Below are 26,717 nucleotides of genomic sequence, written 5' to 3'. Positions count from 1 at the left end.
ACTATGTCATTTCTTGGAGCACACTAGGTCTCTGGGGAAATTGGTACCCTGGGGGTACTGATTGACATCTGGCTGAACATGAGCCAGCAGTGTGCCCAGGTGGCCAAGAAGGCCAATGGCATCCTGGCCTGCATCAAGAATACTGTGGCCTGCAGGAGCAGGGAAGTCATTGTGCCCCTGTACTCTGCACTGGTTAGGCCACACCTTGAGTCCTGTGTCCAGTTCTGGGCTCCTCAGTTTAAGAAGGACATTGAGACTCTTGAATGTGTCCAGAGAAGGGCAACAAGGCTGGGGAGAGGCCTTGAGCACAAGCCCTATGAGAAGAGGCTGAGGGAGCTGGGATTGTTTAGCCTGGAGAAGAGGAGGCTCAGGGGAGACCTCATTGCTCTCTACAACTACCTGAAGGGTTGTTGTAGCCAGGAGGAGGTTGGTCTCTTCTCTCAAGCAACCAGCACCAGAATGAGAGGACACAGTCTCAAGCTGCGCCAGGGGAAGTTTAGGCTCGAGGTGAGGAGAAAGTTCCTCACTGAGAGAGTTGTTAGCCATTGGAGTGTGCTGCCCAGGGAGGTGGTGGAGTCACCATCCCTGGAGGTGTTCAAGAGGGGATTGGACGTGGCACTTGGAGCTATGGTTTAGTCATGAGGTCTGTGGTGACGAGTTGGACTTGATCTTTGAGGTCTCTTCCAACCTTGGTGATACTGTGATGCTACTGTGGTACTGTTTTGTAGAGTAGAATAGAATAGGTTGGAAGAGACCTTCAAGACCATCGCGTCCAGCCCACCATCCAACACCACCTAACCAACTAAACAATGCAACCAAGCACCCTAGAAAGTCTCCTCCTATTATGGTGTGTTTACTATGCAGAAAGGAAACACTAATAAGATGCAGTTAAAGACTGATTCTCCTGGAACCAGTCTGTAGTTAGATTTCGCAGAAGTAAATGTTAGAGTCGTTTACAACCCTGATTGAAGAAAGCTGTGATAAAAAAAGGTAACTGAAAAACTAACTGGATACTGAAAAATTAGATGTTCTACAAAAGTCCTGTTCAGTTTTCTGGCAAAGCTGCTCTGCTCATTTGAATGGCATTGCCAAAAGGAAATCTCATAAGCATCGATTCTTTATGAAATGCCATCAAATACAGTACACAAAACAGGATTCATGTATAAGAAACTGTGATGTTTGTCTCCACTTTATGATAGGTGGATAACATCTTGTGTTTTATAAGAGATAACCCCCACTCCTGTAATCTCACTCTGTGGTTACTAAAACTAATCCAGAAATTGACTGGAAGTTCAGCTGCAGAGTAAAATGCTGGCTCACAACCACGGAATTGTGTGAAAATAAATGGGTTTGTATTCACTGAGATTATCACAGAGAAGTAAATCATGTGACACACATATATATATATATATATATTTTAAACAGGCTTATTTAAAAAAACAGTTAAACTTGAAATTTTTTTACTTACTGGTTTACCATGTTGTCTGCCTCCAGAAGAATAGGAGCCCTGTAAGAAGTCAATCAAATATGTTAATGGCATGAAAAGTCCTCCTGTCACTGTATTGGGACAATTTGTGGAGCACTTAGGACAAATTTACTTGGATGTACCTAAAGGTATGGATGTCAATGGAGTACCTAAAGGTATGGATGTAAATGGAGTACCTAAAATTTAAGATGTCTACTGCACACCAAACCAATGGCACTTTGCTACTCTGAATCAAGAAAGCAGTGTTATGAAATACAACAATTATGGTGTGTTCAAAGGAACAGTTGATACACAGCAGCAATTCAGACACCAGCAGCTGCCTAGGCAGCCAAGAAGGCCAAGAGCATCCTGGCCTGTATCAGGAACAGTGTGACAAGCAGGACCAAGGAAGCCATTGTTTCCCTATACTCAGCAATGGGGAAGCCTCACCTTGAGTACTGGGTTCAGTTTTGGGGCCCTTACTACAAGAAAGACATTGAGGTCCTGGAGAACAGGAGCAGCTGAGGGACTGGAATTTTTTAGCCTGGAGAAAAGGAGGCTCTCTACAAAGGAGGCTCTCTACAACTACCTGAAAGGAGGTTGTAGCAAGGTGGGGGTTGGTCGGTTCTCCTTAGTAACAAGTGTTAGAATAAGAAGAAATTACCTCAGATTGCACCAGAAGGGATTTAAATTGACTATTAGAAGAAAAGTCTTCACTGAAAATGTTGCTAATCACTGGAGGCTTTTAAAAGACACAGGGTTGTGGTGTTAAGGGACATGGTTTAGCATCAGACTTGATAGAGTTAGGTAATGGCTTGATTCTGATACTAAAGGGTTTTTTCCAACCAAAACAATCCTGTGATTGTAACCAATTAGCTTGTTCAGCTCACTGAAATGACTTTCATTGTCTGGTACCTCAGCTATGGCCAAATGAATGCATCTTTCACAGCAAGTAATTGATCTGATCCAGGAAGTACAGGGAAGTGTTAGGAGTGATGGGATGGGAACAGCATATACTCACAGGCCCACCATACTGGCTGCCTCCTGAGGGAGAATATCCCTGTAAAGAAAAACAAAAGCACAGGAAACTTAAGTGCTTGAGCATTGGCAGAAAACACAACAGTTACTCTTTTCTGTGCATGTGTAGATTGAAGAACACAGAAGGAAAGCACATAAATCTGAAAAGATTCAGAGCAAGATTTCTGACTTCATTCCTTTAAGTTTCTTAATAGTTGAAGGTAGTAAATGTGGCCAAGAGTGTCAGAACACCTACTGTTCTCTGACTTAAATACATGGATATAAAGTGTCTTTGGAGTATGACTCTGCTCAAGAGAAACAAAATAATAATCTAGTTAAGATTTTCTGCTAGGTCAAATGTGTTCAGAGAACATCCTGTGCATTATCTTAAGAACAGCTTTATTATTCCAAGTAAGTAATTGGGGGGGGGGGAAGGGTTTGCATCATAAAAATGCATCCTACAACAAGTGACCTTCTTAAGAGAGTAAAACTGAACACAAATGCTTGCCAAGGGGGTAAGAAGAAATATTTTTCAGTATAGCAGAGCAAAACACTGGCAACAGAGTAACACTAATTAAAAGTATGTTCCCCCTTCTTATTAGATAGGTAACAGATGTAATGAATAGCTATCTGGGCTAGCAGGAGTTCTTGACAAACAACTGAGTCTACAAAAGGTACATAGGGAGCTGCGTAAAGTAAGAGACTTGAATTGCAGCTGTAGATGAGGAAAGTAGTATTGCTGTGGGTAAAACATCAGAATGTGTGTTTACAAAGCAGTATCTGCTGGTACAGTTTGTATCAAATTTCCAAGTATTTAATGTAAACAAATTAAAAAAGAAAGGATCACAGGATGTTAGGGGTGGGAAGGGACCTCGGAAGATCATTGAGTCCAACACCCCTGCCAGAGCAGGACCACAGAATCTAGCGCAGGTTGCAAAGGAACACATCCAGACAGGACTTGAAAGACTCCAGAGGAGGAGGCTCCACAAGCTCTCTGGGGAGCCTGTTCCAGTGCTCTGAGACCCTTACAGTAAAGAAGTTCCTCCTCATGTCCTGTGCTGTATTTTATATCCATTGCCCCTTGTCCTATCCAGGGCACAAGTGAGCAGAGGCTGTCCTTTTCTTCCTGACCCCTAGCCCTCAGATATTTATAGACATTGATTAGATCCCCTCTCAATCTTCTCCTCTCCACACTAAACAGCCCCAGGGCTCTCAGCCTTTCCTCATCAGACAGTGCTCCAGTCCCTTCAGCATCCTTGTGGCCCTCCATTGGATTCTGTGTAGTAGATCCCTGTCCTTCCTGAACAGGGTAATTTCAATACAATTGAATCCTGAACCACTGTCTTAGCAATGTGAAACTGAAGCATAAAAATGGTTAATTCAAATAATCACTTGAGATAAGGGGGATTCTGAGGTAAAGCAACTAAAATGATGATCCCTGCAGTTTCTTTAAATTGCAGTTTGTTCACACTACTCCATTTTGGTTACTGGGGGGTGGGCCCTGTTTTCAGGTTTTTATTGAGAGCAAAAGGATTCTGAAAAACTGCCTGGGAGTAAATGCACTGCATCACATTTTTCATGTAGTAAGTAGCAAGCAGGAGGAAAATCTTGAAAGCAAAGAAAAATTGCTTGCCTGTCCCCCGTACTGTCTGTTTCCAAAATACGGCGCACCCTGTAAGGAGAACGTGAAGCTCTTATAAATAAATACCACCTAGCATCAAGAAAGCCCCTGGACCTCCTGTGAACAATACTCATGGCACTGATTAACTGGGAGAACTCTACACAGTTTTTAATGCAGTGGCAAATGGCTGCTTGTCCACACTTTGCATTAGTGGCATATGCAATGAGATCACAGGATCACAGGGTGTTAGGGGTTGGAAGGGAATTCTGGAGATCTTCCAGTCAGCCTCCCTGCCAGAGCAGGACCTGGTGCAGGTCCTACAGGAATGCATCCAGACAGGGCTGAAAAGTTTCCAGAGAAGGAAGCTCCACAACCTCTCTGGGCAGCCTGTTATTCTGTTAGTCTTCAGTATTTTTTTGAAGTCAGAAAGCTTTTATAACTACAAAGTAAAATCTTGGCTTTGGTCTATAGAAAAGTACAACTTAAATGTCACAAGTGATTCAATAAAACCCACATCCACTCTCTGTAGCTGTTGTCTCTATCTCTGTGACTGAACTGAACTCAGTATTTAATGGGGTCCAGGCCATTCCAATATGGCAACTGAGCCACGTTTGTTCCTGAGGAACAGATCTGTGTAAATATTTAAGACAAATTGCCCACCTGTCCACCATGGTAGCTGCTTCCTCCAAAAGAGCCCTGTATTGAACAAAATTTAGCTTGTTTACTCTGTATAAAATTCAGAGTCATGTAGAGGAAAACAATGATCAAGTCATTTACACTGATTACTAGCATGCTTTTGTATTTGGTTGATTAAACAAGGATTTCGTTTTGATTCATCCTTATTCCTTCAGATAATTTGCTTGCATAAAGAAGTGAGATGATAATCCACAGGTTGTTTTCAGCACTTCTGATCCTCAAAAGTGGCTTATATACCATACTTATAGCATGAAGGGTTTGCTTGATTTCATAATCTGAGAAAGAGAAGTACTCATCTAAGCAACTTTACTTACACTGAGACGACAGGTAACTGAACCCTGCCTCAAAAGTAAATAGCTTTAATTTCAACAAGACAGGGTGGTGGTGGTGGCTTGTTTTGAGTTTTAATGTCTACAAAAGTATAGCAAATATGCCAACTAGACAGAAAAAATTGAAGTACTTGTAACTTTTGGAACATGTTGTTCTGCTTTCACTTGGAAGCATACCGGGCCAAGATTTCATACCTAAGTTTTGCTACCTCAATCATAACCATGCTAATAACCCTCATAATAGTAGCAGTATTGCACACATGTGTCCAAAATGCAGCAGATTTATTATCAGTCATTTGGGAAATAGAGTCTTTAGGAAAGTTCTAGGCCTCTCTTAGCAACCAAAAGAAAGTAAGTACTTCAAATCTGCTTTTCATGTCGGGATATTATGCTGAGATAGTCTTCCTTTAATAGAGATACTGGAGAATGTTACTCCTTCTTGAATCCAGGGTAGGGAAAGTGTGATTTATGTATTTCATGGAAAAGAGAAATGCACCTGGCTAGATAGTTCTGCATACAATGCTACAGCTGCAAGTCATTTAATGTTTTTGTCCTTAGAAGGTTAATCATTTCTCACTTTAGCACAATGTGAAAAACAAGCTTTCAGCATGGTGATGGTTTAACCCATCTAAAACTGTCACAAGCATGCAAATAAATTCACAGACAGAATTATTGTGAAACATATATTTCCTTGGGAATTTTCCAGTATGTACACATGCTATGAAAAACATACAAAGGCAGAGGATACTTACTGGACTTCCACCGGGGCACACACATCCACCCTGTACAAAAACACAACCAAACTTAGTTTCCTTGTCTGTCACTGGCAGAGGCCTCTGATTTAGTAAAGCATAGACTCACCAAGCTCTATCTAAGCAGTAGTTTCTTCTCTCCCCACTGTCCTTTCAGGCTAGCTGTGCACTTACTGGTCAAATTTTGTAGTCTTCTAACTTCTCATTTAAAATTTACAGTAAAAGCCTCACTCACCAAAAGGATGAGTAAAGAATTCTGGGTGGTACTACAGAAAATAGAGTGGTTTGTTGGCTGGGTTTTTTTTTTAACTTGGAGGTGCTAGAGCAGCTGGAGTACATGCAGTACTCTTCCACGCTACAGATGTTTCAGAAAACATTAGAGATGACATCCAGTGGAGGCCTACTAGGTGATTTCTACTCTGAGGGTTCACTATCTCACTTTTCACATTCAGTCTGCGTAAAATGTGTAGCACCAAAGCAGGTACAGAAGTTTAAACTCGACTGCTGTTCTGTTACTACTTGCTGCTCTGGTCTGCAAGACATCTGAACAACACAGAAAAGGAAGATAATGTGTTGCTGAGGCTTTAGTCAAAAAGGACAGCAGTGAAGGAAGACAGTTCTTGTGAAGGAAAGATGTGCAAAGGGTGAATGACACTTAGTGCAAGCGGGACAGTGTGGAAAAATAGAAGCATACCTGCCCGCCAGATTGTCTGACTCCTGAAGGAAAGCCCTGAAAAATATGAGTAGCAAATTATTTTTGTGTTACTGAGTAACACTCTCACTTGTTCTCTGTCGTCTTTAGTCTTTCAAATTGCTTCTGTTTAAATATGACAACAAAAAAGGGCTTCTTGGAACCACAATCTGCTTAAGGAAGCATTTCCATGCAAATAGGCCCCCGCTGTGTCATTTGCTCATACTATGATCTGACATCCCAAACAGACCCACACTGAGCAGTCCTCACTTATTTTGGCTTAAAGCCCTTCTTTCTTAGAATGTTCCTACTTTGGGGGAAAAAAACCAAACAAAAAAAAAGGGTTTGTTTTCCTAAGGAACTCTGAACGTGCAAATACTCGGCAAAACTGCAAATATTATGGAAGTTTTACCTGTCCACTATACTGGCTGCTTCCTGAATAAGCTGCACCCTAGAGAAATGAGAAAGCATGCGCAGTTGTTGCACATGACTCTGACCTGTCACAGAAAAACACACTCTTATTTGGCTTGCATGGAGTTAAATGTCACAGGAATGCAAACCCTTCTCCTGTAAGCACCCTGAAATCTACTGGCCCTTCTGATGGCTACTAGTTCAAGAGAACAACAAAGCTGAAGTCCAAGTCAGTTTCATACAGGTGTGCATACTGCTGCTGCACTGGATTGTGCATGCATGGCGGCCTCCTACGTTTTACTTTCCTGAGTGGGCTGACACAGCATGAGGTCATATATTCATCTCTTCTGCCTAAATGCTGTTTTCTGCAAGCCACCCCTTGAAGAGATATTCTGGTTTTGACAGAAGAAGAGGGAAAGGTGAGCAAGGGGAAAAATAATCCATGAAAAGAAAGCCAGTTCTCACCTGTCCTCCATAATGGCTGCCACCTGAGAAAGATGGACCCTGAAGCAAAGGTGCCAATTATTTCTCTATCAAAAAACTTCTTTAAGAGTTCTTACTCTCTTGTACAGTAAAAGATTGCATAAACACTCAACCTATTTATGTGTTCTATGCCCATTGGGGATGGTCTGTTACATGCAAATCTTCCATAATACCTATCATGAGGTTCATATACCTAGTTTTGTGAGGCTGCCTTTGGCCAGAAAAATCTCTTTTCTCCTCTAATTAGCTCTCCAATATATGGCAGTATATGTTATCAAAGGCCAAGGATGAGTTTGTTAAGGATTTCCCTCCATATTAAGGGCTGTACCATTAGGCAGCACTAGAAACCCTATATATCATCTTTTATTTCACAAGGGTGCAGAATATCTCTTAACAACTCCTGACCTCTCCTGTTACCCTCCTGAGACATACTGCTTCTCTGGTGTCAACTCAACATTTAGCTGAAGAAAGGCAAGTGTCTCATAGGTAGAGGGAAATGAGGAATGCAGTTTGTTTCCAGCTGTTCCTTACTGTTAGGACTAAGACACCATGACAGCAGCAGAAGGGAAATGAGTATAGGATGAGGAGGGCAGGTGGTGGGAGGGTAGAACAAGGCCAGAACTTTGTTTACTGTGATACAACAGAAGCAGTGGCCCTTCAGAGTTTTTATATTGTTTCAGATCATCTCTCTGGATACCTAGTCATCTCTTACCAGATTAATAGAGTTTACTCAAAATGTTGGGGTTTTTTTGGTCAATAGAAAAGTACCAAGGTTTGATGTAGAAGTTGGGTGTTAGGAAGAGAATCTCACCTGTCCTGCATACTGGCTGCCTGCTGAAGAAGGTGAACCCTGAAGAAGGAGAATTAAATTATCTCTATATCCATGTCCCAGTACTCATTTAAACAATGCTCCATATGAAGGAGAGAGACCTAATTTATTTCAGTGTAAAACTGGGAGTGGGCTGAACCAGATGTGTGCAAAAGGGAGGGAGGTTCACCTGCGTTTGCCACGATCCATCAGAAAATACCTGTCCTAAAAACACTCCCATAGCTTTGTATCACATACACTTATAACCACCATATACCTAGCAACAGATTAAACAAAATATGAAAGAAAAGCTAATGTAGAGGAAAACAATGATCAAGTCATTTACACTGATTACTAGCATGCTTTTGTATTTGGTTGATTAAACAAGGATTTCGTTTTGATTCGTCCTTATTCCTTCAGATAATTTGCTTGCATAAAGAAGTGAGATGATAATCCACAGGTTGTTTTCAGCACTTCTGATTCTCAAAAGTGGCTTATATACCATACTTGTAGCATGAAGGGTTTGCTTAATTTCATAATCTGAGAAAGAGAAGTACTCATCTAAGCAACTTTACTTATCCTGAGACAACAGGTAACTGAACCCTGCCTCAAAAGCAAATAGTTTTAATTTCAACAAGACAGGGTGGTGGTGGTGGGTTGTTTTGAGTTTTAATGTCTACAAAAGTATAGCAAATATGCCAGCTAGACAGAAAAAACTGAAGCAGTTGTAACTTTAGGAACATGTTGTTCTGCTTTCACTTGGAAGCATACTGGGCCATGATTTTATACCTAAGTTTTACTACCTCAATCATAACCATGCTAATAACCCTCATAATAGTAGCAGTATTGCACACATGTGTCCAAAATGCAGCAGATTTATTATCAGTCATTTGGGAAATAGATTCTTTAGAAAAGTCTAGGCCTCTCTTAGCAACCAAAAGAAAGTAAGTACTTCAAATCTGCTTTTCATGTCTGGATATTATGAAAGAAAAGCTAATAAAATCAATATCTTTAAAGTGTTCTTTTACACTGAGAACTACCAAGGCTCTTACATAGAGTTGTAAACACTAGAAGGGAAGAATTCTTACCTGTCCACCATACTGGCTGCCTCCTGAGGAAGGTGAACCCTGAGTATCAACAAATAACAAAACTGAAATTTCTTTGCACCCTTTTCATAAAATCATAGAATCATTTCATAAGGCTTTAAACAATTTTGGTCAGCTTTATAGAGTACTAATTCATGTCAGAAAGGTATGACCTCTAGGTCCTGCAGATTTCAGGAGCCAATTGAGTCAACCATGTAGTTCACATTCCCTTTTTAATTAGTCTTAAATGATAGTCTTCATCTGAACTTGTGTTTAACTGCAGTAGCACCAGAATGCTACAGAGAAAACTGAGAAGGCTTCAGATTAAGATAACTAATCCTAAGGCAGACAGCTGGGTAGACAATGAATGAACTACAAGTTTGCATAGGTCAAAATTGCAAAAGAGGAGACTGCTAATGCTTACTTGTCCACCCTATTGGCTGCCTACATAAGAAGATGGCCCCTGAAAAAATACTGAAAGTTAATTCTTTCTGAATGCCTAATTATTTGAGACATCTCGATTCCATTATTTGTTTGTTTGTAACCTTCTCAGAATAAATGCTCTAGTTTTGTTATCCTTGAATTCACAGTATTGCTAGAGAGCAGAGATCACTATGAGGGTTCTGAAGTACTAAATTGAGATAGCTATCTAGAGAACCCTTTACTTGCTAAGAGCAGGATAATGGTAAAACAAATACATAATACAAAATATGAAATGTAAGAGCTTACTTGTCCGCCATACTGGCTGGTTCCAGAGGAATACGAATCCTGTGAGGAATACCAAATAAGTGAATTATCTGTGGTAGGAGTTCATTAAATCAAAACATGACTGTCCCAGGACAAGAGGAGCAAAAGAAGAAGGTGGCAGCGCAGGGAGGTGAGCAGGACTTCACATACATTTTAATAACTCAAGTTCAAGCCTCATGAGGTAACTTGGGGAAATAAGAGTTCCTAAGCAAGGGTGGAAGGCAAAAAACCCTACTGCTTTGTCTGACTTGTTGGGATGGCTAAAGCAATGTTCTTTCAAGTTATTTCTCTGCTCATTTCTGGTGTAGGGCATTTTTTTTAAGTTGGAAAGCTTAATCCTGGCCCAAAACTAGCAGTAAGACTGGTTACCTAACAAGACTCTGAGAACCAGACTAAGCAAGCTTAGTGAAACATCATACATGAAGTCTCTTTAAAGAGAGGAGATGAGATTTGGTTTTCTTCCTAATGGAATTAGGTCCAGGAGGAATCAAAAATGCTACATTTCAATTCTTTTTTCTGTACACCTATTTTTGGTGTGAGCATAATTGTGCAAGCTTCACAAAACCAAGAATTCATTGTGTGCTATTTTTAGGACATAGCACACTCAGTGAGGAATTTAATTTACTGAGGTTTCTCATCTTTAAACGTAGTTCCCATCTGAAAACTGAATTTGACTGAATTTGTGCCTGGCCATCATTTTGGGAAGTGGCAGACTGGTTCTGCTTTTGGAATGAGTGCTTACTTGGCTACTGTACTGGCTGCCTCCAAAAGATGATGAGCCCTGAGGAAAGAAAACGACAAAATAAACCTGTGATTTTGCTTTATCTATTTTAACCCAAAACTTCTGGAAGGACAGTAGTATATAAATTTCTATTGAAAACTTTTGTTTTTTCTCTTTTTTTGCTGCTTGGGTTTAAAATCCACTTAAAATGTGGCCTTCCCTACTTTTCCTGTGCACCAGAACACCTGTCTCAGAGACCTTTCAGAAAGGAAATGCCAATTATTTCACTCAGAGTACTCTGAGCTTCCACAACATCTGCTAAGCTCATTCAGAAGTGAAAATGGTTTGTGTTTAGTATATGATGTTAAGCATCTATCAGAAGCATGTCCTTCTAAATGAAACTGGTTTGTGTTTAGTATATGATGTTAAGCATCTATCAGAAGCTTGTCCTTCAAAATGAAACTGGTTTGTGTTTAGTATATGATGTTAAGCATCTATCAGAAGCATGTCCTTCTAAATGAAGCTGGTTTGTGTTTAGTATATGATGTTAAGCATCTAGCAGAAGTGTGCCCTTCAAAATGAAGCTGATTTGTGTTTAGTATATGATGTTATGGTGTTAAGCATCTATCAGAAATGTGTCCTTCTAAAGGAATGTTAACTGTGTAAAAGGGTCCTGTAATGAAGATACTAAAGACAATGCACCGAGGTAGACTGCAACATATAGCTGGGGGAGAACTAAGATCTACATCCAGTATGCAAAACCCATTCCCCCATGCTGAGGTACTGTGTGCATTAAAGTACAGATCAAGAGTGTGACTTTGAGACAAAACTCCTGATAGTCCCCACTCACTGTAGTTTGTTTGGCATTATGGAGTGGTGTTGGAGTGAATTGGATGCCTTTCAGATTAAAGTAAATTGTAGGCTATGCTCTGGAGCACATTCAGGTAGTAAATGGACTTCTGGTCCATAGGACCTGACCAGAGCATACCCTTCCTGATGTATGGATAGTGTGACCATCAGTTCATCAGCACTGAACTGTTTTACTCTGTAGGGAGTGCAACAAGCCCAGCAGTTTGTTAGAACGTGTCAATGAAGACAAACCCGCTGTGTTTTCTGGCTTTATACACAACCCACCGATTCTGAGCTGCTGTCCAAGGACAGCCAAGTCATTAAAAAGCAAAAAAAGCAGTCTCAGCTAGAAGCTTCAAAAGAAACAAATCCCAACATCAAGAATATGAAGGATGTAGAACATGGGAGGGCTGTAAATGTATACACATTCCTCCTTCCTGCAATGGAGCACAAGGCCAGTCTTACTTATCATGGGATGCATCAGGAGTGTGTCCAGCAGGGCAAGAGAGAGGATTCTCTCCCTTTACTCTGCTCTTCTGAGACACCACCTCAAATACTGCATCCAGTTCTGGTGTCCCCAGAGGGACACAGATCTGTTGGAACAAGTCCAGAGGAGGATATAAAGATGTTCCAGGATAGGCTAAGGGAACTGGAATTGTTCAGCCTGGAGAAGTGAAGACTCCAGGGGGGACCTCAGAGCTGCCTTCCAACACCTGAAGGGATCCTGCAGGATGGCTGGAGAGAGACTTTTTACAAGAGTGTCCACCCACAGGACAAGGGGAAATGGATTTAAATTGAAGGAGAATAGGTTTAGACTGGATCTTAGGAAGAAATTCTTCACCCTGAGGGTGGCAAGACTCTGGAAGGGATTATCCAGAGAGGCTGTGGATGCCCTCTCCCTGGAGATGTTCAAAGCCAGGCTGGATGGGGCCTAGCTGAGAGGCGTCGCTGCTCATGGCAGGGATCTTGGATTAGATGATCTCTAAGGTCTCTTCCAGTCTAAGCTGTTCTATGACTCTGTGATTCTCTTACTTGAGTTGTGAGTGCTGCATGAATGTCCTGTATATGTTCTTCATTGTAACTGTGGAAGGTTATTTTCACACATGTATTACTTCTGTAGGATACTGACTCATTTGAACCTTGCTAGCCATTATATTGACAAAACAAACACAGGGTACACATAAAAGCTGGTGAACATTGCTTACGTTTGCATTGGAATCACTTCTGGCTAAGGTAGGGGATCCACCCTGTAAAGGAGGGTGAAAAGGGAGAAAAATAAAGTAAAAACTAGCCTTTGTCTTTGATCATAAATGAGACAAAACCTTAGGAAGCCTGTTCTATGGAATTTAAAAGGAAGAATATCAGTATCAAATCACACTTACAATTCATTTACCTTTCTTAATTTGCCAAGATAGCAGAGTGCCTTTCCTGGCCTGGAAGGCCAGAAGTGACAGTCTTGTTTTGTTTCTACCCATGACTCATTTCCTAGAATTGCCCAAGGTGCAGTTCTTTACCTACTACATCTCAGTTGACTGCATGTGATTTGCCTTGGGAAGCTTCACACTCTTTAAATAATTCCATCTGGCCTTCAAAGCACAAATGAGAAATGGCTCAGGGTTTGTATTGTTCTGGGATCTTTTGTGTGGTGTGTGGTTGGTTGGGTTTTGTGTGTTTGTATTATTATTATTTGATAAGTCCTGATTCTGAGGCAACTTTTTATGGTTGACAGCTTTGTAGACTTGATGTTATTTTAGCTTTATACTTTTTGTGTTTGTATTGTGTCAATGAATTCTGCTATTCACTGCAATCAATTTTGATTTTTACTTTTCTTAATTTAGAAGGCATACACATCTCTGGAAATACTGCATGGTAACTATACTGCTCAGAGAATGTGATTGCTGCCAGCTTCGGGTGTTCCTAGCTTGTATCTGAAATGGCGTGGCCTGCAGGACTAGGGAAGTGATCGTCCCCATCTACTCAGCACCCAAGTACTGTGTTCAGTCTTGGCTCCCTCACTACAAGGATGCTGAGGTGCTGGAGTGTGTCCAAGGAAGGGCTGTGAAACTAGTGAGATGTCCTTACAAGTCTTGTAAGGAGAGGCTGAAGGAACCGAGGTGGTTTAACATGGAGAGAAGGAGGAGAGGGAAGACTTTATTGCCCTCTACAATTACCTGAAAGGAGGTTCTAGTGCTGTGGGTGTTGGTCTCTACTCCTGAGTAACAAGTGATAGCATGAAGGATATTACCTCAAGATGCACCAGGGGAGATTTAAATTGGATATTAAGAAACATTTCTTGACTGAAGTGATTATCAAGCACTGCAAAAGCCTGCCCAAGGCAGCAGTTGAGGTATTTAAAAGATGAGGGGATGTGGTGCTTATGGGCAATGGTATAGTGATGGACTTGGCAGTGTCAGATTTGTGGTTGGATTCAATGACTTTAATGGTCTCATCCAACCTACAGGATTCTGTGATTCTGAATTCTTCATCTTGGCATAATGACAAACACGTCCTACCATGTCAGTGATGTGCAAGTCACCAAAGGACCAATCAATACAAAATTAAGAGCACATTCAAGTAACTAAATTAGAAATAACCAGGACCACAGATAATTTTGCAGTTAAATCATTTGATAAAACAAAATGTAAAATGAAGAAACAACACTTACAGCACTTGCCCCAGAACAGTCACATCCACCCTGAGAACAATGCAGAAAATATTTCAAATATCAAAATCCCAGGTCTGGATGAGATTCCAGTCACTGCTCAAATTACTCCTACCATCCCAGGTATGCAAGCCATAAAGCTGCATTTATCACTGCTCAAGTGCTCAACCTGACCTGCATGTTCTCTTCATCCTATGCAAACACTCCTGCACTTAACACTCTGATGGGGCAAAAAAACTTCTAGTTTTGATATTTTCTAATGTCTTATCTGCAATCTTTACCCTAAAAACTTTACTCACCAAAAGGAGTAAAAACATCTGAGCATTACTACAGAAGGCAAATGATTTTTTTCCCTAGAGATGTCAGAGCACCTAGAACACATACAGGAATCTTCTCTGCTACAGAAGTTTCAGAAAACAGGTGGTATCTACTCTGATAAAACCAACTGAGAGGTGGCCAAAGGTTCACCATTCAGTGCCTCACTTTCCACATTCACTCTGCATGAAATGTGTAAGAAGGAAAATGTTTAGCACCCAAGCAGGTACAGAAGCTTAAACACAACTGCTGTTCATATTGCTGCTAGTGGCCACTCTGGCCTGCAGGGTGACTGAATGATGTGGAGAAAGAAAACCACGAGTTGCTGGGCCTTTAGTCTGAAGGGACAGTGATGAAGGAAAACAGTTCTTGTGGAGGAAAGATGTGCAAAGTAAATTGTGAGTGCCTGATACTAGGACAAGTGACCAGTGTGGAAAAAGATAAGTATTACCTGTCCACCAGACTGGCTGCCTCCTGAAGGTGAACCCTGTAAAATAGATAAGTAAAAGATTTCCTGTAAGTTTGACATGTATATTTTAATGGAATGTATTGCCTTTTACTCTCTAAACTATCTTTGAAAAGATCTACTTGACTAAGAATCCTTTTTGTTTTTCTATAGAAAAATTAATGAGTATTAAAAAGAAACAGCAGAGTAGTTTGGAAGCTTAGGTAATGCCAATCTGGTAATATTTGCTTGAAATATTTACATCTGGGGGGGAGGGAAGAAAACTCAACATTGCAAAAAAATCTCTCACCTGCCCACCATATTGGCTGCTTCCAGATGAAGAAGAGCCCTGAAAACAATAAAAGTAACTTAATTTATATTTTAAATAGAAGTAACTTAGTTTAGATTAAAAAAAACCCAAAATATGTTAACATTTTTCTGTTCTATTTGGAAGTTTAGTTTTTAAATGTAAATTAATGTCAAATACTTATTACTTTCAGTTTTCCCTGCTGTAGGACCATCCATTAGTATCATAGAATCACAGAATGTTAGGGGTTGGAAGGGACCTGAGAGACTGAAAGGGTTAGGGCTGTTCAGTCTGGAGAAGAGAAGGCTCCGAGGTGACCTCATTGTGGCCTTCCAGTATCTGAAGGGGGCCTACAAGAAGGCTGGGGAGGGACTTCTCAGCATATCAGGTAGTGAAAGGACTAGGGGGAATGGAATGAAGCTGGAGGTGGGGAGATTCAGGCTGGATGTGAGGAGGAAGTTCTTCCCCATGAGAGTGGTGAAGCCCTGGAACAGATTGCCCAGGGAGGTGGTTGAGGCCCCATCCCTGGAGGTGTTTAAGAGCAGGCTTGATGAGGCTCTGGCCAGCCTGATCTAGAGTGGGGTGTCCCTGCTCACGGCAGGGGGGTTGGAACTAGATGATCCTCGTGGTCCCTCCCAACCCTGACTGATACTATGATACCTTGAAAGCTCATCCAGTCCAACCCCCCTGCCCGAGCAGATCACACAGGAACCACATCCAGGCAGGTCTCGACTATCTCCAGAGAGAGACTCCACAACCCCCCTGGGCAGCCTGTTCCAGTGCTCTGTCACCCTCACAGCGAAAAAAAAATATTTCCTCATGCTTCCATGGAACTTCCTCTGCCTCAGCTTCCACCATTGCCTCTTCTGCTGTCATTGGGCATCACCCAGCAGAGCCTGGCTCCATCCTCTGGGCACTCACCCTGCCCATCTTTATAAACATGAATGAGGTCACCTCTCAGGCCTCTCCTCTCCAAGCTCAAGAGCCCTCAGCTCCCTCAGCCTCTGCCCATAAGGAAGATGTTCCATTCCCTTCATCATTTTTGAGTTATACTCTGATCACCCTACTTACAGTTGGAATTTTAGTTGGAGATTCCTCCCAGATAAAAAAAAAAAAGTGCTGTCAGACAATAAGAGAACTCAAGCTTTTGTGTAACAGATAGTACAGGTCAAAAAAACAGAGTTAGTATTTACCTGACCACTGGAGTAGCCACTGCCTTGAGAAGTTGATCCCTGCAAAAAGTAGATGTAATTTGTTATTTTTTTTCCTAAATGGCTCTGGAAAATAAGACTGTGTTGTTGAACAGTCAGATACATTTTGTAAGGCTTTTAAAAACAGTTTGCCAGTTGGTGTCACTAGACATGATGCCCCCATGAGGGTGGTGAGACACTGGAACAGGTTGCCCAGGGAGGTGGTGGAAGCCTCATCCCTGGAGGTTCTAAAGGCCAGGCTGGATGGGGCTCTGGGCAACCTGATCTAGTGGGAAGTGTCCCTGCCCTTGGCAGGGAGGTTAGAACTATATGATCCTTGAGGTCCCTTCCAACCCTGACAATTATTCTATGGTTCTATATGATGGTAAATTCTAGGAGATCAACAATTGGCTGTAATTTACTCATCAGGATAAGTTTGCAACAGACCATTTTAGAAGGGAACTGTAAATAATGAATAAAATACATGCTTACATGTCCACCTGACTGGCTGCCTCCTGGGGAATAAAAATCCTGGAAAAATGTATTGAAATGACATGAAAAAAAAATAGGAAAAGTTCATTTCTTTTGCAGTATGGAAAGATCAGGGTGGAAGCTGAACACTTCTCTTGCTTCTCTACTGTCTTTATTTTTCTCTCATGGATTGCTCAAGAGCAGTTGAAAAAAGATCTTTCTGTATCAAACAGCACATGCCTCTTTGTCTGTTGATAATTGCTCTCTTGAGGAAAGAGATTCTTTTGGACACATTGGTTAAAGAGTTCTTATATATCACCAATAAAGCAATTTCCATGTCTGTGTCACTTGGTTCTCATTAGAATAAATACAATGACTGCCATGTAAGAATGCTAGGAAAATGGAAGCCCTCATAAGTAGGTCATACAGCACAACAAAGCTAAAGGTTTCACTTAGAATTAGTGCTGGACAACTTATGGCATTGAAGCCTTTTGCAGTTAGGCAAGGAGTACAAAAAAGCAGAGGATTCTGAACAAGTGAACTGCAGTCCTGTGTTTGTAAATGGGAGTTTAAGATGCAAGAGCACACACCAGCTTTGGTTGGGATTTCTAGCAGTACTTTAACACTTCAGCCATACCCTCACTCCCTCTGTGCCTGGGAACTTTCTGGCCCACACTGGAAGCTGCCACAGCAGCAGCTTTCACACAGGATTTCATTTAGGTGGCTAGCAGTTGCCAAACACCAGGACAGACACCTCAGTAATATGCAAGGAAGGACATCTTACCCTTTCACTATGATGGCTGCCAGATGTTGAGGAGGAATTCTAAAGAAATATAAAACTCTAGTTATTGCATGGAAGATACTTCTGTGGTTTTTTTCTAAGTAAGGATGGGAGGCAGAGGAAGCTGCTGTTTGTTTGGAAGATGGAAAGATGTAAGCTGTAGGATAAGCAGCATGCTTGCAAGCTCTTTCTCTGCTGTGGTGGTTTAAGTTAACCCCCAGCTAATATGGAGAGAATTACCCCCAGCTCAGTTTGGGATGGAAGCAAATGAAGCTCTATTGCCAAGCAAACTAAAATCTAGAAATACAAAATGCAATGAATATGTACGAAGTATATAACCTATGTACAATATACAGATATTTGCAATTTATAAACAACACAAACTCCTCAGACCCCCCTGGATGGCTCCAGGGGGACTGTTCACCTCCTCCCCCACTCCTTCCCTCCTTCCCATTACCTCACACAGTAGTCAAAACTGAGGTACTCTGGTAAGACCACGGAGGAGAGAGAGAGAAGTTGCAAGCAGAAGCGACAAGAAGAGAGAAAGGACTGTTTATGCCTCTGCTTTATATCCCCATTAGCAATCCAATGAATTGTATAGACCTTGGCATTATTTTCCTTTTACATCCAATGGTAATTTGTTTTACTTTCAGTCTTTTCAGTCAGGGACTAGGCTAAAGTTCCCCCGTCAAACTGTAACATCTGTTCATTTCAGGAGAATGGCATTTCTTTATTTGGAAAGTTGGGTCCTGGTACAGCATAACAAAGAAGTAAAATCACACTTTAATGTATATATTTTTTCTCTTAGGATGCTCTAGGGTAAAATATCAGAATTGAAAAACTGTGTACCTCTTGTGAGATCACAGTGGTACATGGCAATGTTGTTATACCTTAGTTTCTTTCAGAGGTACCCTTTGCAGAATCCTATTTTAGCTTTGCTGAATATCTTCAAGAATATTTTCTTACAGTAACTGACACACTATACTTGTGGCTGAAGTGCACAGCTGAACTTATCAGAATTGGTGGAGAACACTTTCCTACTAACCAGGACACTGGGAAACAGTACAAATCCAGTTCAAGTACAAACAATTACTCAAGACTCCAAGCTCTATTAGAATTAGAAGGAAATACACCACATTCAGGAGAAAAGGCAGGTTCTTAAACAGAAATGCAAGCAGGTCTCAACACACCACATGCAAGCAGACCATTCCCATGCAATATATAGATGAAAGAACCTGCATCTTATGTGTGGCGTTGGAAAAACATAAAGAAGTGCATTGTGAATTGGAAGTGGAGAGAGAGGTTAACTAGTCTGCAGCACTGATAAGGGAGGTTGCATTGTAGAAGGAATGAGATAATGATTAAGGGTGAAATGCAACGTGTCTTCTCAAAATAAACAACAACATAAACCAACACCAAACCCACCAACAAACCAACCCAAGGAAATGTTGAATTTTAAGAGTAATTACTTTTAAAAGTCTTAATTTGTGGGAAGTTTTTCCATTTGGGTAATTCCTGTATCTGGGTCAGGGCAATCCCAGGCACTGATACAGGCTGGGCAGTGACTGGCTTGAGAGCAGCACTGAAGAAGTTGACTTGGGGATGATGCTGGATGAGAAGCTCAATATGAGCTGCCAGTGTGCACTTGCAGCCCAGAAAGCCAGCTAGAGCCTGGGCTGCAGCAAGAGAATTGTGGCCAGCAGAGCCAGGGAGGTGATTCTCCACCTCTGCTCCACTCTGGTGAGACCCCCACCTGGAGCACTGTGTCCAGTTCTGGAGCCCTTATTACAAGAATGATCTGGAGATACTGGAATGTGTCCAGAGAAGGGCCACAAGGATGATCAGGGGGCTGGAGCTCCTCTCCTGTGAGGACAGACTGAGGGAGTTGGGGCTGTTCAGTTTGGAGAACAGAAGACTCTGAGGAGACCTTATTGTGGCCTTCCAGTATCTGAAGAGGGCTACAAGAAATCTGGTGAGGGACTTTTTAGGGTGTCAGGGAGTGAAGGGATCCAAGCTAGAGGAGGGGAGATTTAGATTAGACATTAGGAAGAAGTTCATTACCATGAGGGTGGTGAGACACTGGAACAGGTTACCCAGGGAAGTGATGAAAGCCCCAGCCCTCGAAGTTTCTAAGGCCAGGCTGGATGTGGCTCTGAGCAACCTGTTCTAGTGTCTCTGCCCATGGCAGAGGTGTTGGAACTAGATGATCCTTGAGGTCCCCTCCAACCCTGACAATTCTGTGATTCAATGTAATTGGTATGAGAGTTCACAATAGTAAGCATATATGGAATATAATCTTAAGGAAATAAATCACATGAAAGAACCCTTAGGAACAAGAATGGTTGACCTGACATGCAGATAATATTGTTCTTTTCATTAAATCAGTGCTATTTTTTCACATCAACTCAGTGATTGCTGAAAGGAAGGAGTATCCAGTTGTTTTGTACACCGTGAGTATATACTGCTATTGAGATTTGAGGGAAATTGTGAAAAGAGCTTTCTTTCCAAATGCTAGGGCTATGACCCAATTAAAACAAAAAAGAAGTATGATTGTTACAAGTCAGAATGGTCCTCACTGCAATTTTCATTGGCCAAGCCCTTATCGTTCCACAGCACAACAACGTGACAAAGTTTAAATCTGCCAGTGGCAGAACAAGAGGACACAGTCTCAAGCTGTGCCAGGGGAAATTTATCCCAAGGTGAGGAGAAAGTTCTGCACAGAAAGAGTAATTGGACATTGGAATGCCAATGCCCAGGGAGGTGGTGGAGTCACCGTCCCTGGAGGTGTTCAAAAAAGGATTGGATGTGGTGCTTGAAGCTATGATTTAGTTGTCAGGAGGTGTTAGGTTGGACTTGATGATCTCTGAGGTCTTTTCCAACCTGGTTGATTCTATGATTCTGGGATTTTCATTTTTGTATAGAAAAGTATAATTTCATAACAGTAATTGCAGAAAGTTATTAAGAACAACATAAATGATTAGAAGGTATAGTGAAGAAGCTTTGGGAAATAAGATGGTGAGCTAAGGTAGATGTGCCTGTAAGCACACTTTGAGAAGGTAGCAAATTCTGCTATACTTGAGAAGAAGTGCTTACGTTGTCATCAGCTCCTTCACCTCCTATGGAAGGTGAATCCTGTAAAACAACAGAAACCCACATTTATTTTCATATAAAAAGGTCTCTTACATGATCTTGTGGAGAATATAAAACAGAAGAAACAACATGAACAGCCACTTAGAATACTCATTTTACTTAAACCAGGGAGTATGCAAGGAAAGAGAAAATACAGGAGTTTACCTCTTGCTTAAGCAGAATGATTTTAAAACCAAACCAAACCAGCCTTGTAAACATGCATTTTTACAAGGAAAAAATTTAGAGGAAGGTGCTATACAAAATTAATTGTAACAGGATCACAGGATATTAAGGGTTGGAAGGGACCTCTGGAAATCTTCGAGTTCAAGCCCCCTGCCACAGCAGGACCACAGAATCTAGCACAGGTCACACAGGAATGCATCCAGAAAGGGCTGGAAAGTCTCCAGAGAAGACTCCACAACCTCTCTGGGCAGCCTCTTCCAGTGCTCTGTGACCCTCACAGTGAAGAAGTTCCTCCTCATGTTGAGGTGGAACCTCCTGTGCTGTAGTTTCCATCCATTGCCCCTTGTCCTATCATAGGGCACAAGTGAGCAGAGCCTGTCCCTTCCTTCCTGACCCCCAGCCCTCAGATGTTTATAGACATTGATTAGATGCCCTCTCAGTCTTCTCCTCTCCAGACTAAACAGCCCCAGGTCCCTCAGCCTTTCCTCATCAGGCAGTGCTCCAGTCCATCATCCATATAGCTCTCCATTGGACTCTCTCAGGCAGATCCCTGCTGCTCTTAAAATGGGCTGCCCTTACATTTTAAGATCCCATCAGCTACACTTTCTAGATTCTGCACTAAAGGCAGGAACAAAGACAGTGGTTTATGCAAAAGCCAATCTGGATTCTGTGCTCTATTTTTTCATACAGATTTCTGTGTGACTACAGACCAGTCAGCCTCACCTCTATCCCTGGAAAGATGATGGAGCAGCTCATCCTGGAGGTCATCTCTAACCACAAGGAAGACAAGAAGGTTATCTGGAGTAGCTAACATGGATTTACCAAGGGGAGATCCTATCTGACTAATCTGATAGCCTTCTATGAAATTATGACCGAATGGATAGATGAGGGAAGAGTATATCATCATATATCTTGACTTCAGTAAAGCTTTTGATACTGTCTCCCATAACATCCTCGTAGAAAAGCTCAGGAGATGTGGCATAGAGGGCTGGTCCATGAAGTGGGTTGTAAACTGGTTTGATGACAGAGTTCAGAGGGTTGTCATCAGTGGCACAAAGTCAATTTGGAGGTCTGTGGCCAGTGGTATTGCCCAGGGATTAGTACTGGGTCCAGTTTTGTTCAAGATCTTGATCAATGACCTGGCTGAGGGGATTGAGCGTACCCTCAGCAACTTCCTGATGATACAAAACTGGAGGGTGGCTGACACCCCTCATGCTGTGCTGCCATCCAATGTGACCTGGACATGCTGAGGGCTAGGTGCAGGCAAACCTCATGAAGTTCAATAAGGACAAGTGCAGGGTCCTATATCTGGGGAGGAATAACAGCAGGCACCAGGACAGGTTAGGGGCTGCCCTGCTGGAAAGCAACTCCATCGAGAAATGGGACAGTAATGTGCTCTTGTGGCCATGAGAGCCAATGGGATCCTGGGATGCATCAAAAAGGCTGTGTCCAGCAGGTCTAGGGAAGTTCTTCTACCTCTCTATTCTGCCCTGCTGAGACCACACCTGCAATCCTGTGTACAGCTTTGGGCTCCCAAGATCAAGAGAGACAGAGACAGATCCAACAGAGAGCCAAGAGGTTGTTTAGGGGACTTGAGCATCTCCCCTATGAAGAGAGACAGAGAGCCCTGGGGCTGTTAAGTCTGGAGAAAAGAAGAGAAGACTAAGAGGGGATCTCATCAATGTGTATAGACATCTGAGGGATAGGTGTCATGTGGAGGGGGCCAAGCTCTTTTAGGCAGTGCACAGTAATAAGACAAGGAACAACAGGTACAAGCTTGAACATAGAAGATTTCACCTCTACATGAGGAGAAGCTTCTTTACAGTGAGGGTGACAGAGCATTGGATCAGGCTGTCCAGAGAAGTTGTGGAGCCTCCTTCTCTGGAGACTTTCAAAATTCACCTGGATGCATTCCTGTGCAGACTACCCTGGGTGATCCTGCTTTGGCAGGGGGGTTGGACCCAATGATCTCTTGAGGTCTCTTCTGACCTCTAATAAACTGCGAGACTGTGATACTGTGGTTAAAATGTGTTGCTACACAAAACTTCAGATGGTCCCTACAGAACAACCCCACAATTCACATCAGTAAATACAGATTTCAGACACATTATGTTCATTCCCCTGGGCTTTTAACAGTTTTTGCATAAATAAGTGCACTAATTCTGTTCCTTTCGAAGGAGCTAATGCACAAGGAATGAAATGATTAAAGCACTGAATTGTCACAGCGGCACAGTAAGCAGGACAGTCTGTATAGTATGTCACCTTCCCTCCAATATCACAGTATCACAGTATCACTTAGGTTGGAAAGGACTTCGAGGATCATCGAGTCCAACCTATCAACACAGACCCCATGACTAGACCATGGCACCAAGTGCCACGTCCAATCTCCCCTTGAACGCCTCCAGGGTCGATGACTCAACCACCTCCCTGGGCAGCCCGTTCCAATGACGAATGACTCGCTCGGTGAAGAACTTCCTCCTCACCTCAAGTCTAAACCTCCCCTGGCACAGCTTGAGACTGTGTCCTCTTGTTCTGGTGCTGGTTGCCTGGGAGAAGAGGCCAACCCCTTCCTGGCTACAACCACCCTTCAGGTAGTTGTAGAGGGCAATGAGGTCACCCCTGAGCCTCCTCTTCTCCAGGCTAAACAATCCCAGCTCCCTCAGCCTCTCCTCATAGGGCTTGTGTTCAAGGCCTCTCACCAGCCTTGTTGCCCTTCTCTGGACACGTTCAAGTGTCTCAATGTCCTTAAACTGAGGGGCCCAGAACTGGACACTGGACTCAAGGTGCGGCCTAACCACAGCAGAGTACAGGGGCACTATGACCTCCCTGCTCCTGCTGGCCACACTATTTCTAATGCAGGCCAGGATGCCATTGGCCCTCCTGGCCACCTGGGCACACTGCTGGCTCATATTCAGGTGGCTGTCAATCAGCACCCCCAGGTCCCTCTCTGTTTGGCAGCTCTCAGCCACTCCGACCCCAGCCTGTAGCTCTGCATGGGGTTGCTGTGGCCAAAGTGAAGCACCTGGCACTTGGACTTGTTGAATGCCATCCCATTGGACTCTGCCCATCTGTCCAGTCGGTCGAGGTCCCTCTGCAGAGCCTTTCTACCCTCTAACTGACTAACATCTGCCCCTAACTTTGTGTCATCTGCAAACTTGCTGATGACTGACTCTACCCCTTCATCCAGATCATCGATGAGTATGTTGAAGAGGACAGGGCCCAGCATTCGTAATTGTAAAGGGATGAATGAAAACAAAGACTAAAAAAAAGGGAAAGTGGCATTCCCATGGTTCTCCACTTAAATGTATTTGAAATATAGAACCCAGTGCAGATAACCAATAGAGCAGAGTTAACTTTTGATATATGAGTATTTACCTGGCCATAAGACCCAGCACCACCGTATGAGGATGAGCCACCCTGTTTAGAAAAGAGAAATTATTTTCATATTGCAGACAAATAATTATTTGCTTTTTGTTTTGTTTTTTTAAACTTGGATTCCTACTTCAGAGATCTCCTTCCAGGAAGATTTGAAAAGTATTAATGTTTACTCAGTTATCAGAATGTCTGGTGAGCCACACGTAACTATGCCCCTGGTAAAACTAATGCAACTTATTAGGAATTCAAGTTCTATTTCCACTTTTGCAGAGAGCTTCATCTTGTTGATAATTCAAAGCTGACATTGCAGAGCAAAATAACATTTAACATGGAGGCACTCCCCCTGAATACTTCAAGAGTGCTTAGTTGAAAATATATGCGAATTAACTCTGCAAACGAACAAAAGACCTTCGTTAAAATACAGTGAGAGGCAAAATACAGAACATATTGGTGTATAGGAGGGAAGAGTATGGGCCCCCACCACCATTTATATAAACAGAGTATTTACCTGGCCATAGGATTCACTGCTGCTGTCATAGGCAGAAGAGCCTCCCTGTAGACAAAATGTTAGAGTTTCTCTTACTTTGCTTCCCCTAAGAAAGAATTTTCTGTCTTTCAAGGGGAGTGTAGGAATGCAAATAAGAGAGGTCTGCCTCATCTTTACAAAGAAGGAAGAACATTTACCTGTCCATAAGATCCACCAGGATAGAAAGACCCTCCCTGTACAGAAAAGAAAAACATTTACTGGTTTATATCTGAAACATCCTCTTGGGGAAGACCTCTGGACTGCTCCTGTGCAGGGACAGTGGCCAGAATATTTACCTGGTTACCAGAGTAAGAGCTGTGGGAAGAATCTGGGCCCTCCTGAAAGGAAAGCATGGATCAGCTGTGCTCTGGCAAAGGAGTGCTTGAATATCATTGTATTCAGTTATCTCTTTACACCCTTTCTCCCAATACTCAGCTAACATTTATGTGCCAAAATAAAGACCAATATTGTTAATATAGAAGAAGCCTTCTGGTGGTAATTTTCTTAGTCTCCTGAGCTGTGAATTCTGCAAGGACACTACACATATTATTCTGTACTATTCTCTGTCAAAGCTTGCAGCACTAAGTTACACCAGGGGGAACTTAAGTGTTCTGCTCTATGAGACAACTGCCAGATCTATGATTCTAGCATGTCATAGCACCTACAGTATTGGGAGTCTAGGAACTAGGATGATGGGAGCCTGTGCTCTCCTGGTAGAGGAGGAAGAACTACTACCTGTCCATGGTATCCTCCAGGATAGAAGGAAGGCCCTCCCTGTACAGAAGACAGAATGGGTTACTGGTTTAGATTTGGCTATTCCTTCAGGGAAGGCTCTAGGTGGAAAATGCAATTAACACCCACAATGATGGGAGTCTAGGAAATGGAATGATGGAAGTGTGTGTTATCCTGCTAGAGGAGGAAAAGCAACTACCTGTCCATAGGATCCTCCGGGATAGAAGTAAGGCCCTTCCTGTGCAGAAGACAGAATGGGTTACTGGTTTAGATTTGGATGTGCCTTCAGGGAAGGCTTTAGGTGGAGTTTCTGAATGGGGCATTTTATTTGCATGTTTACCTGGTTGCCAGAATACGTGCTGTGTGAAGAACCTGGGGCTCCCTGAAAGGAAAACACAGGCTAGCTCTTTCTTTCCAAGAGGATGGTGTAAATAATGTGCCTGACTCTTCCCTCAGGCCAGCACTGTTAAAGCACAAGGAACCTTTCATCCCTGCTTTTCTTATGTGGATGAGAGATCATTCCACAGAAGCTACAAACACTATTTGGTCTTTTCCTCTGACAGAGTCATGTTGCAAGGTACAAACTGTTGATTCAATTCCTTGCTGTTGTATTTCAGAACAGCCACTATATGAGGACTACAGGGATGTAGGTAAGAGAGGTCTGCCTCATCTTTACAAAGAAGGAAGAACATTTACCTGTCCATAAGATCCACCAGGATAGAAAGACCCTCCCTGTACAGAAAAGAGAAACATTTACTGGTTTGTATCTGAGACATTCTCTGGGGGAAGACCTCTGAGCTGCTCCTGTGCAGGGACAGTGGCCAGAATATTTACCTGGTTACCGGAGTAAGAGCTGTGGGAAGAATCTGGGCCCTCCTGAAAGGAAAGCATGGATCAGCTGTGTTCTGGCAAAGGAGTGCTTGAAT

General features: G+C 42.4%; 1 protein-coding gene across 32 annotated transcripts in view; it reads right to left on the bottom strand.

Annotated features, from left to right (window-relative positions):
* Positions 1–26,717, bottom strand: part of LOC137442196 (hornerin-like) — a 75,098-nt gene that overhangs the window by 2,516 nt on the left and 45,865 nt on the right. For 11 of the 32 annotated variants that reach the window (XM_068140533.1, XM_068140537.1, XM_068140539.1 and 8 more), the window contains 29 exons: positions 26,626–26,667; positions 26,488–26,523; positions 26,132–26,173; positions 25,991–26,029; positions 25,795–25,833; positions 25,356–25,397; positions 25,218–25,253; positions 25,042–25,086; positions 24,534–24,575; positions 20,940–20,978; positions 17,850–17,888; positions 17,087–17,125; positions 16,598–16,636; positions 15,408–15,446; positions 15,104–15,139; positions 14,341–14,370; positions 12,881–12,922; positions 10,848–10,886; positions 10,088–10,126; positions 9,362–9,400; positions 8,277–8,315; positions 7,448–7,486; positions 6,984–7,022; positions 6,575–6,610; positions 5,881–5,910; positions 4,764–4,799; positions 4,116–4,154; positions 2,487–2,525; positions 1,469–1,507 (listed from right to left, as the gene is read on the bottom strand). In XM_068140533.1, the coding sequence (XP_067996634.1) occupies positions 1,469–1,507; positions 2,487–2,525; positions 4,116–4,154; positions 4,764–4,799; positions 5,881–5,910; positions 6,575–6,610; positions 6,984–7,022; positions 7,448–7,486; positions 8,277–8,315; positions 9,362–9,400; positions 10,088–10,126; positions 10,848–10,886; positions 12,881–12,922; positions 14,341–14,370; positions 15,104–15,139; positions 15,408–15,446; positions 16,598–16,636; positions 17,087–17,125; positions 17,850–17,888; positions 20,940–20,978; positions 24,534–24,575; positions 25,042–25,086; positions 25,218–25,253; positions 25,356–25,397; positions 25,795–25,833; positions 25,991–26,029; positions 26,132–26,173; positions 26,488–26,523; positions 26,626–26,667 (1,119 nt within the window). The remainder of the gene's footprint in view (positions 1–1,468; positions 1,508–2,486; positions 2,526–4,115; positions 4,155–4,763; positions 4,800–5,880; positions 5,911–6,574; positions 6,611–6,983; positions 7,023–7,447; positions 7,487–8,276; positions 8,316–9,361; positions 9,401–10,087; positions 10,127–10,847; positions 10,887–12,880; positions 12,923–14,340; positions 14,371–15,103; positions 15,140–15,407; positions 15,447–16,597; positions 16,637–17,086; positions 17,126–17,849; positions 17,889–20,939; positions 20,979–24,533; positions 24,576–25,041; positions 25,087–25,217; positions 25,254–25,355; positions 25,398–25,794; positions 25,834–25,990; positions 26,030–26,131; positions 26,174–26,487; positions 26,524–26,625; positions 26,668–26,717) is intronic. The other 21 variants (XM_068140545.1, XM_068140538.1, XM_068140543.1 and 18 more) reach the window with 21 other exon arrangements.

This window comes from Melanerpes formicivorus, unplaced genomic scaffold (assembly GCF_026170545.1).
Source record: "Melanerpes formicivorus ecotype bairdi unplaced genomic scaffold, bMelFor1.0.p_v2 SCAF_7, whole genome shotgun sequence".
NCBI lineage: Eukaryota > Metazoa > Chordata > Aves > Piciformes > Picidae > Melanerpes > Melanerpes formicivorus.
Note: the sequence above shows the minus strand (reverse complement) of the source record. Positions and strands in the feature narration are given on the sequence as shown.